Source organism: Tupaia chinensis, unplaced genomic scaffold, assembly GCF_000334495.1.
Source record: "Tupaia chinensis unplaced genomic scaffold, TupChi_1.0 Scaffold000634_1, whole genome shotgun sequence".
Taxonomy (NCBI): Eukaryota; Metazoa; Chordata; class Mammalia; order Scandentia; family Tupaiidae; genus Tupaia; species Tupaia belangeri.
Window position 1 is genome coordinate 4,469,099 of NW_006160154.1, and position 12,029 is coordinate 4,481,127.

The 12,029-nt window shown below is 38.8% G+C and overlaps 1 protein-coding gene across 4 annotated transcripts in view; it reads right to left on the reverse strand.

Annotated features, from left to right (window-relative positions):
- The window catches only part of MTMR6 (myotubularin related protein 6), a 62,169-nt gene that overhangs the window by 8,054 nt on the left and 42,086 nt on the right, over positions 1-12,029 (reverse strand). For all 4 annotated transcript variants that reach the window (XM_014592012.2, XM_014592013.2, XM_014592014.2 and 1 more), the window contains 4 exons: positions 10,276-10,385; positions 9,737-9,862; positions 1,384-1,433; positions 459-659 (listed from right to left, as the gene is read on the reverse strand). In XM_014592012.2, coding sequence (XP_014447498.1) covers positions 459-659; positions 1,384-1,433; positions 9,737-9,862; positions 10,276-10,385 — 487 coding nt within the window. The remainder of the gene's footprint in view (positions 1-458; positions 660-1,383; positions 1,434-9,736; positions 9,863-10,275; positions 10,386-12,029) is intronic.

The following is a 12,029-nucleotide window of genomic DNA, read 5'->3' on the forward strand; positions in this document are numbered from 1 at the left end:
TGGCTAGATGGCGGGACTCTGCTGCCGTAACCCCGTAACGTGAAAAGAGTGAATACATAGATTAAATATACACCTGCACCTACACACATACATATTTTTTAAACTAAAAAGGAGCATGAGGGCATTCCTAGGGTATTGGCCACATTTCTTGTTCAGAGTGCTGGTTACACAGTGCACAAGAAGTTAGGTAACACTTATTAAGCTTCACATTTATGCATTATACTTTTCTGTATATATGCTACACTTCAAAACATATTCTAAAATGTATTTTTACTATTAACCTAGTTGGTAGAGGATATTAGGAGGGTACTCATTTCAGAAATATAGACAATAAAATCTTTACAATAAAATTCAGTTCTATTTCATATTGTCAAGATACTACATTAAGGTCAATCCTGATTTATGTTAGACCTAGGCCAAGGAGAAAAAAGGAGCCCATTTTATTCACGACATCTTACTTGAGTTCTTCTCTTTCCTTCTGACAATTTCCAAGGAAGTTTCCAAATTGGCATGAATAAATATGTTCATGGATCTGAAGAAGAAATGCTTCGTTGAATTCAAAGGCTTGAGGAAACTGTTCGGTCAAATGCCACACACATTCCAAGAACTGAGTAAATACTGGAGAGACTTCCTTTGGGTCACCATCCAAATGGCCACACCTAATCCCCCCCAGAAAGTACAAGATTTTAAAAAATGCCTCTAAAAGAAGTCTATTGTTCAGGTACTGTTAAATTTTAAAACTACATAACAAAAAAAATCATCCTGAAACATGGTTACTTAAAATTCCCCCCCTTTTTTTTTTTTTTTAAAGAGAGATTTTTACTACAGGGCACATGCACTCACCAGAGAGACAGAGAGAAACAGAAAGTGAGAAATCACACCCCGGGGGGGAATGGCCAATATCCTCTCTTCCATTCTCATTTTAAGATCCCAGGCATGCATGCACATGCAGCCCGGTGTGAGTTCCAAGTTGCCATGTATGGGACTCGAACCACGGTCACCTATATGGGAGTCCAGTGATGTAACCATAGCGCCATCTGTTGGTTGCCTCCATGTAATTTTTTTACTGAAACATTTATACCTATGACTCTTTAACTCCAATTAAAAAAAAAAAATCTGTTGCCTTCTAAATAATAAAATCTAGCCATAAAGGAAGGTAATAAATAGCCATGAAAATTAAAAACGTATTAAAATGTTGAGAAATGCCAGAAAAACTTTAAATCAGATTTCATACAAAATACAAAATCACAAAGCATCTTATTTCCCATCAGACAAGTATTCACAAAGAAGGAAAACATTTTAGCACTCTAGTTTTACTAATTTTATAAAACGCACCTATCTGAAAATTTTTACATTATTACAAAATTATTTTACATTACTCACCTATCTGAAAATTTATGTCCAAAAGAGATCCAATCTTTTTCTATTAATACCTGTGAGAAAAAGTAAAATCCACTTTATAACTACTTTCAATTTTTCTCTATTTACAATAGAGTAGACTATTAGCCTTAAGAACAGCATTTAGGGACCAGCAGTTACCATAATGGCTATGTCGCTGAACTCCCATGTAGTCGACTGCTGTTTGAGTCCCAGACCTGGTGGCTTAAACTCACACCGGGCACGTGTGTGTGCATGCCCAAGATCCCAAGAGGAGAATGGAGGAGACGGGATTGCAGCGTGGCCATCCCCCTGGGTGGGTGATTTCTCCCTTTCTGTCTCTCTCTGGCAAGCACATGCGCCCTGTGGCAAAAACCTCCACCTCCAAAAAAAAAAAAAAAAAGGAACTGCATTTATACTTTTAATTCAGGGCTAAAAACAAAAAAATACAAAAGAGAACAACAAGCAACTGACAGCTCTTAGAATAGAGGTGGGGTTAAAGAAAAGTAGAAATAACCTAAATGATACCATCAATCAGATGGATTTGACAGGCATCTATAGAACTTTCCACCCAAAAAACACAAAATATGTATTTTTCTTAGCCCCACATGGTATCTTCTTGAAGACTGACCACATGATAAGGCACAAAACCAGACTTTATAGATTTAAAGGCATAGAAATTATATCTGGCATCTTCTCCGACCATGATGGAATTACACTTGATCCTAATTTCAGGAAAAATCCTCGAAAATACACAAATACATGGAAACTAAATAACCCACTTCTGAATGACTTTGTGACTACTGAAGAGATTAAGACTGAAATCAAAAGAGTCATGGCAACAAAAGATAATGAGTCCACGAGCTTCCATAATCTATGGGACACTGCTAGAGCAGCCATAAGAGAGAAGTTCATAGCAGTTAGTGCGCATAAGAAAAACATGGAAAGATGGCAAAAGGACAACCCAACATCATGCCTCAGGGAACTGGAAAAACAACAACAAAAAATAATTTATAAAATGCCAGGAGAAAAATAATAAAGATTGAAGCAGAAATAAATGAAATAAAAAATAAACTACGCAAAAAATAAATAAAAGCAAAATCTAGTTCTTTAAAAAGATAAGCAAGATTGACACACCATTAGCTAGACTAATTAAGAAGAGAGAGAGAGAGAGAGAGAAAGGGGGACCAGCAGTTAGCATAATGGCTATGTTGCTGGACTCCCATGTAGCTGACCACGGTTCAAGTCCTGGACCTATTGGCTTAAACTCACACTGGGCGCGTGTGCATACCAAAGATCCCGAGAGGAGAATGGAGGAGAATGGACTGCAGTGTGGCCATCCCCCCTGGGGGGTGATTTCTTGCTTTCTGCCTCTCTGTCTCTCTCTGTCTTTCTGATGAGCACACGCACCCTATAGCAAAAACCTCTCAAAAAAAAAAGAGAGAGAGAGAGAGATGAGGAGAGAGAGAGAAACCAGAAAAATCAAATTCGCAATGCATCAGGCAACATTACAACAGACACAACAGAAATACAAAACATCATTAGAGGGTACTATAAGCGACTATATGCCAACAACAACAACAACAAAACTGGATGAGATGGACAAATACCTGGACACATACTATCTACCAAGATTGACTCAGGAGGACATAGAAAGCCTGAATAACTGTAAAAGCAACAAGATTAGTAATTATATTAGTAATAAATAATCTCCTGACAAAGAAAAGTCCAGGTCCCAATGGTTTCACTGCTGAATATTGCAAAACTTTTAAGAGGTAATCCCCATTCTACTCAAACTGTTTCTAGAGAGCCAAAAGGAAGGAACCCTTCCAAATTCCTTCTATGAAGCCTCTATCACCCTAATTTCCCAAACAGATAAGGATACGACAAAAAAGGAAAACTACAGACCTCTATCTCTAATGAATATAGATGCAAAAATTCTCAACAAGATACTTGCTAATCGTATTCAACAGCACATAAAAAAGATAATTCACCACGATCAGATAGGCTTTATTCCAGGATGCAAGGGTGGTTCAACATATGCAAAACCATAAATGTAAGACACCATATTAACAGAAAGAAAGATAAAAACCATAAGATCGTTTCAACTGATGCAGAAAAAGCATTTGATAAAATATAACATTCCTTTATGATTAAGACTCTCGGTACAAGTGGCATAGAAGGATCATTTCTCAGCATAATAAAAGCCATCTATGAAAAACCTATAGCTAACATTATACTGAATGGGGAAAAGCTAAAAGCTTTTCCACTAAAAACTGGTACAACACAAGGCTGCCCATTCTCACCACTCCTATTCAATATAGTACTGCAAGTCCAAGCCAATGCAATCAGACAAGAGAATGAAATAAAAGGCATTCCAATAGAGAAAGAAGAGCTGAAATGATCTGTTGACAGATGACATGACTGTATACATAGAAGACCTAAGAGTATCCATGAAAGAACTTTTCTTTCTTTTTTTTTTTTTTTTGGAGAGGTTTTCACTATAGGGCGCGTGCGCTCGCCAGACAGACAGAGAGAGACATAGAGACAGAAAGCAAGAAATCACCCCCCAGGGGGAATGGTCACGCCGCAATCCCTTCTCCTCCATTCTCCTCTCGGAATCTTGGGCACGCACGTACACGTGCCCAGCATGAGTTCTAAGCCACCGGGTCCAGGATGCGAACTGCAGTCGACTACGTGGGAGTTCAGCAACATAGCCATTACGCTAACTGCTGGTTCCTGAAAGAACTTTTCGAAGTAATAAATGTATACAGTAAAGTGGCAAGATACAAAAGTAACTTATAAAAATCGATAGCATTTGTATATACAAACAACAAGCAGAGACTGAACTGAAGAAAGTAATCCCATTTACCATAGCCACGAAAAGTATAAGATACCTAGGAATAAAACTAACCAAGGAAGTCAAGGACCTCTATAAGGAAACCCATGAAAATCTTAAAAAATAAATAGAAAATGACACAAAAAAGTGGAAGGACATCCAATGTTCCTGGATTGGGAGAATTAATATAACCAAAATGGCAATCTTGCCCAAATTAATCTACATATTTAATGCAATCCCTATAAAATTACAAGAGACATTCTTCACAGATCTAGAAAAAACAATCATAGAATTTGTCTGGAATCATAAAAGACCCCACATTGCCAAGGCCATCCTGTGTAAGAGTGGAGTGGGTGACATCTCACTTATGGACCCCCAAAATACATTACAAAGCTGTGATAATCAAAGCAAGAGGGTATTGGCACAAAAACAGACACAAAGACCAAATGAGCACAGTAAAACCCCAGAAATAAACCCTAAATCATACAGTCAGCTGATCTTTGATAAAGGATACCAGTCAATCCAGTGGGAAAAGGAAAATGGTGCTGGAAAAACGGGGTATCCACCTGCAGAAAGATGAATCTGAACCCCTATTTGTCACCATTAACAAAAATCAACTCAAAGTGGATCAGAGATCTAAACTAACCTAAGACCACAAACTCTGGAAGACATTGGGATAGGCAAAGACTTATTAAAGCAAGATCCCCAAAGCACAGGCAATAATCCCCAAAACAAAGGTGGGATTACAACAGATTAAGAAGTTTCTACACAGCAAAGGACACAGTAATTAGTGTGAATCAAATGGGAGAAAATTTTGTTAACTATGCCTCAGATAAGGGACTAATAACCAGAATACACAGGGAACTCAAGAGGCTTACCCAGAAAAAATGATTAACACAATTAAAAGATGGGGAAAATCAGGACCAGCAGGCGGCATGGTGGTTAAGGTGATGGACACTTCCACATGGCCGACCGTGGTTCAAGTCCCAGACCTGGTGGCTTGCTTTCTCTCTTTCTCTTTCTCACTTTCTCTCTCTCTCTTTCTGTCAGTCTTTCTCTGGTAAAATTAAAAATAAGTTAATGAATAAATAAAAATTAAAATAATTCTTAAATAAAAAAAAAAAGATGGGGGAAATGTTCATGTTTCTCTAAGGAAAACATATGAATAGCCAAAAATCATATGAAAAAATGCTCAATGTCCCTCATCATAAGGGAGCTGCAGATCAAAATACAGTGAGATACTACCTAACCCCAGTCAGAATGGTGAAGATTTAAAAAACAAAAATGATAAGTGCTGGTGGGGATGTGGTGAAAGGGGAGCTCTCCTACATGGTTGGTGGAAATGTAAATTGGTCCAGGCAATGTGGAGAACAATTTAGAGGTTCCTCAAAGACCTTCAAATAGAACTACCATATGATCCAGCAATTCTACCCCTGAGTATCTACCCAAAGGACAGGAGAATGCTCTGTCAGAAAAGCACTTGCACATCTGTATTTATTGTGGCATTATTCACGATAGCTAAGACATGGAACCAACCCATGAAAGACTGGAGGACAAAAAAGCATCGAAAATTGTTATGAACACAGGGGACAAAGTGGAAGGAGAGTGGGAAAGGGGAAGAGGGCAGGAAGGGAAATTTGTGAAAAAATAGAGAAGACATTTGTGAGACACAGATATGGTTTGTTGCCTGTTGATAATGTACATAGTATTCTCAACTCTCCTGCTATGTAGTGTATACCATGTTGATAAAATCTCTTTACAGTCTAAATGATGTATAGTGGTTGAATGTCTAAATAAAATAAATATTAATAATGAAAATAAAAATTAAAAAAGTAAAAATACACAGAAACAAAGCAGTCTGTCACTTTAATTACTTCAGATATCTCTATTACATTTTAAAGGAAAAGGGCAGCAGTAGTATATTTAAATTTTTGTTCATACAAAGATGATATATCAAAGCAAAAGGCTAGGAAAATGTACACTAAACAAAATACTAACAATGCCTAAATCCAGGTGGCAGACTGGGGTGGATGTTTAAACCTTTTGGCTTACTTGTATATTATTAATTTAATACTTTTTCAAGAAAAAAATAAATGACAAAAAGACCAGTGAAGTGGTAGTTCATGTTCAAATCCCAGTGTTATTATCTAGCCATGTAAATGAACTTTATCTGTTTTCTCTCATATAGCTTCTCTGCTTACTCCAATGAAATAATGTATTTCCAATTTCTCAGTCTAAACATTTATTTTTAGTATTTAACATACTTATAATTTTATTACATAATCATCAAGGAAATTATTTTCAGTGGTAAAATTACCACTTCGAGGGAACCAGCAGTTAGTGTAATGGCTACGTTGCTGGACTCCCACGTAGTTGACTGCGGTTCGCGTCCCGGACCCGTTGGTTTAAAACTCACGCCGGGCGCGTGTGTGTGCCCAAGATCCCAAGAGGAGAATGGAGGAGAAGGGACTGCAGCGTGACCATCCCCTCTGGGGGATGATTTCTCGCTTTCTGTCTCTATGTCTCTCTCTGTCTGTCTGGCGAGCGCACACGCCCTATAGCGAAAACCTCTCAAAAAAAAAAAAATTGCCACTTCGAGCTTCTGATTTCATCTTAAATCTCTGATTTTGGCAGAAGGCTTTATATCCCAATAGTTAAGGATGGAGTTTCTAGAGTGTGTGCATGGGCTCAATTCCTGGTTTTACCACTTCTACACCTGTGTGACCAGGGACGCATGATCTTCAGTTTGGAGTGGAGACTTTATTCCAGGCTCTCTGCCATTCTTCCACACATCCAGGTCTAGAACTTAGTATCTTCCTAACTAAGCCTGTTCCTCTGCTCATCTCAGTGAAAAGCAGGCAGCAGCACCATCCATCCTGCCAAGTGATTCAGGAACCTGGAAATGATCCTATGTCATAGTTAACCCATGACTTTTTCTTACTTACTCTACTTTCTTACCACCTCTGAAACCACCTCTCCTTTCCCTTATGTGACTGTCCTCACCCTAATTTCTCTTGAGTTACTGAAACTGTTTTTTTGTTTGTTTTTTTTGGTTTTTTTTTGAGAGATTTTTGCTATGTATGCTCACTGGAGAGACAGAGAGAAGCAGAGAGACAGAAAGCAAGAAATCCCCCCCAGGGAGGAGGGCCACACCACAAACCCTTCTCCATTCTCCTCTCAGGATTTTGGGCATGCACGTACACAAGCCCAGTGTGAATTTCAAGTCTCTAGGTCCAGGGGACAAACCATGGTCAGCTATGTAGGTGTCCAGCAATGTAATCATTACAACATCTGCTGGTCCCAAGTTATTATAACTAGGTCTATACTGGTCTCAGAGACTTCATTCCCACTCCCCTCTGCCTTCAAGACACCAAACCATATTTTTAAAAGCAGATCTAATCAAGTTGCTATGTCCCCTTAAAGCTCTCTAATGACTTCCACTACCCCTGCTCCAAAAGGGAAAATAGTCCAATTCCAGCCCCTTCCTTGGGCCCTTCTCCTACTATTTTCCTCTGCATCCAACCCCCTACTCTAACAGTCATCCCGAATTCCATCCATTGCACATTACCTGCAGTCACTGGAAGGGGCCATGCTTCATGCGTGTTGTTCCTGCTTATCTAAGAGACTCTCACACTGCCCCTGGTCATATATTACACACTTCATCTGGCTAACATGTTCCCTGTCTCACACTCTCCAGGTAAGCTGAGCATTACCTTCCTATCAATGCACTCCCATTTGGCCATCCCAGATTCAATAGGTTTTGCAGCACAAAACAATGGCATTCAAACAGGGGGCTGGTGACTTTAAGTTTTCTCTTACTCTAAGATACCATTGTATTTAATAATTTTAAGCTAATGAAAACTTTTTGAATATTTCTTCATTCATGTTACTTATGAGAATTTTCTGACCATATGTTAAAAAGCAAGACAACAAAAAATAGGAGCTAAGAATGTATTTTCATAACGCAGAAAATCCGTTAACTAATAAAACTTTCATTTTCAGCTATAAAACATGCCTAACATGTTATTATATTTAATAAATGAAGATGTTTTAAATAGAAAGTTCCCTCTAGAATATAATACTATAAGTTTATATGTTTATTTCTCCCATGAGCACAAGAGACAGGAAGAGAAAGGGTGGCCCCTAACAGGGTACTGACGTCACAATCTACCCCTAGTCAGCCCTGAGGTAAGGCATATTATAATCAGGAGGTCATTTTTGGATCAGAAATCTTCCCAATGGGACTGCCTCACAGAGCATCTCATTTTACCATGGTACTACCATCTGGCCCCCAGTATGTTCACATTTGTGGCTTGTTTTACTGAATTACTAAAATGCATTGGTCTAAAATGAGGGAGATGCTAGTCTGCCCCAATGGTTAAGGAAGCTGGATCTCACATGGCAGATCATGCAGTTCAAGTCCCAGACCCAGCAAGTGGAAAAACACACCAGATGCATATGCATGCATGCCCAAAATCCCAAAAAGAGGGAGAGATAGAAGAGAAGGGACTGTGGTATGACCATGCCCTATGGGGATGCTTTTTCACTTTTTCTCTCTCTCTCTCCATTTCTCTCTATCGCTCTCTCTCTTTGGCAAGTGTGCATGCTGTTTGGCTTTTTTTTTTTTTTATGAGAGAAAAAACAACTAATATTTCTATTGTAGCATTTTAGGAAAAATCCCCAATAAACTTGTATTTAATTAAAATTTCTTTGAGAGGTTTTTGCTATAGGGCACGTGCGCTCACAAGACAGACAGAGAGAGACAGAGAGACAGAAAGTGAGAAATCACCCCCCAGGGAGGATGGCCACGCCGCAATCCCTTCTCCTTCATTCTCCTCTCAGGATTTTGGGCATACACGCACACGCGCCCGGCGTGATTTTAAGCCACCGGGTCCGGGACTCGAACCATGGTCGACTACGTGGGAGTCCAGCGACATAGCCATTACACTAACTGCTGGTCTCTATGTATTTAATTAATTTTTTTGAGAGGTTTTTGCTATAGGGCACGTGTGTTCGCCAGAAAGACAGAGAGAGACAAAGAGAAAGAAAGTGAGAAATCACCCCTCAGGGGGGATGGCCACGCTGCAATCCCTTCTCCATTCTCCTCTCAGGATCTTGGGCATGCACATGCACCCAGCGTGAGTTTAAGCCACCAGGTCTGGGACTCAAACCGCGATCAACTATGTGGGAGTCCAGTGACACAGCTATTACGCCAACTGCTAGTCCCCCAATAAATTTTTATATACAAAGCTTTTTGTTAAAGAGGTGACACAAATGAAAATCAGTCTAGCTCAAGGTTTCTCAACTGCAGCAGTGCTGATATTTTAGATCAGATAATTCTTTTTTGTGGAGGCTGGTGGTGCATTATAGAATGTTTAGCAATACCCAGGCCTCTAAAAGCTAGATGGCAACTGCACCATTTCCTTAAATCAAAACTGCTTCCTAACATTGCCAAATGTCCCCGAGGGGGGAAAATCCTCCCTGCTTGAGAATAACTGGTCTCACAGAATAAATTCTTACCATGAATCCTTTGATTGTCCTATAATAGGAATCCAACAGAAGAGAACCAAGGGAACAAACTTGGGAAGTCCTATCCCAACCATCAGAACAATGTACCAACACACTTGCATTTTCAATCATTATTGCCTGAAAAGAAAGATCACATACTTAGATTCTAGCAGAATACATTTTAGGTAAATCAGTGAGTTCTATTTACTAGACAACCACACAAGCAGGTATTGCATTATAACGAAAACCTATGTGCCAGTGATAATGTTGAGACAGCATAATTTCCAAAGATCAAAAAGAAACGCAACACCAAAAATGCAAAGGAAACAAATGAAAAACAAAAGAAAAAAAATGCTACTTCAAAGTATTTGAGAATTTCTTTTTAAGTCTTATATTTAAGTGCCACATAACATTTTTAAAGCTCAAAGTAAAGTGACCTCATTAAAGAGGTAAAGCATAATAAAAGTTATCTGGGACAGATACTAAAACCCAACAAAACAATCCACTCCTTCCCAACCATTAAAAATCCCAAAACCAAAGAGGAGAGTTACTTTAGCTAAGAAGATTGCAGCATCCATAACAGCTTTGATATGCCGAAGCCATCCTGAGCTCTCCAAACCGGAGTAGAAATCATTGACAGAAAGTCCTTTGGTACCATTGACTAAAAAAGGAAGAGAAAACATTTCAGTTAGAAGGGAGCTAGAGGGGCTAGCAGGTGGCATGGTGCTTAAGGACACTGGACTCCCACATGGCCAACCACAGCTCAAGTTCTAGACCTGGCGGCTTGCTTTCTCATTTTTTCCTCACTTTCTCACTCTTTCTCTCTTTCTCTCCGCTCTGTCCCCTCTCTGGTCAATTTTTTTTTAATAAGTAAATCAATAAACTTAGATAACATAATTCTCAAAAAAAAAAAAAAGAAGGAAGCTAAAGTCTTCTCCACCTATTCTTTTCAAAATCTCCTTAGGTGAGTAGGTTGAGAAAGACCAGGACAAAATAGACAAGATTATTTATAAATGAAAAAGATGATGGGGCCAGCAGATGGTGTAGTGCTTATGTCGCTGGACTCCCACAGTTCAAGTCTCCCAGACCTGGTGGTTTGAAAATTATTCCAGGCACGTGTGTATGCATGCCCAAGATCCAAAGAGGAGAAGGGATTGTGGTGTGGCCATCCCCCTGGAGGTGATTTTTGCTTTCCCTCTTGCTGTCTCTGTCTCTTTCTAGCAAGCACACGCATCCTAAGGCAAAAAGCTCTTTTTTAAAAAAAGAAAAAGATGCTAATTATTAGATCAATAATGGATTTTTGGGTACATTTTTCTTCATTCCTTATGCCAAAAAATAAAAATGATCCTATCTCTTTTAAAATAAAAAATTACAGCATAAGTATTTAACTAAAATTATATTTTATAAATTTCATATATGACTAGAAAGACATCTTAATATTTAAATGAAACCTTATCATAAATTAATCATCACTATATTATTTGTGAATATCTAACAGTAGTTTTTTGCAAAACCATTAGAATTTTACTGCCCAATACATCACCCTCTACCCATATGTGTACTGAACACTTGAAATGTGGCTAGTGAGACTGAGATCTGTTATAAATGTAAAAGACGCACCTGATTCCTTTAATTTTTTTACAAGTTTTTCCCATAGGGTGCATGTGCTCATTGGAGTCAGAGAGAAACAGTGAGCGGAAAACTGAGAAATCACTCTCCAGGCAAGATGGCCATGCTACAATCCCTTCTTCTCCATTCTCTTCTTAGGATTTTGGGTTAGAATCAGTTGACCATAAAGGAGTTCAGAGTCTTAATCACTATACCACCTGCTGGCTCCCACACCTGTTTTCTACCACTTGATGAAAAGTAAAACACTTCATTATCAGTTTTTCTTATTTATTACAGGTTACAATGCTTTTAATTTATAAGTATATTATTAAAATTAATAGTACCTGTTTGTTTTTAGTTTTTTGAATGTGACAACTAGAAAAATTTTAAATTACATGTGACTAGCATTACATTTCTAAAGAACAAAGCTGCCTAAAAGGTAAACAATAATCAGGGCCAGCAGATGGCATAGCAGTTATGTCGCTGGACTTCCACATGGCCAACTGCAGTTCAAGTCCCAGATGCAGGGACCTGAAAATCACGCCGGATGTGTGTGTGTACATGTTCAAGATCCCAGGAGGAAATGGAGGAGATGGGATTGCAGTGTAGTCATCTTCCCTGGAGGGGTGATTTCTCACTTTCCCTCTCTCTGTCTGTCTCTCCTCTACACACACACACACACACACACACACACACA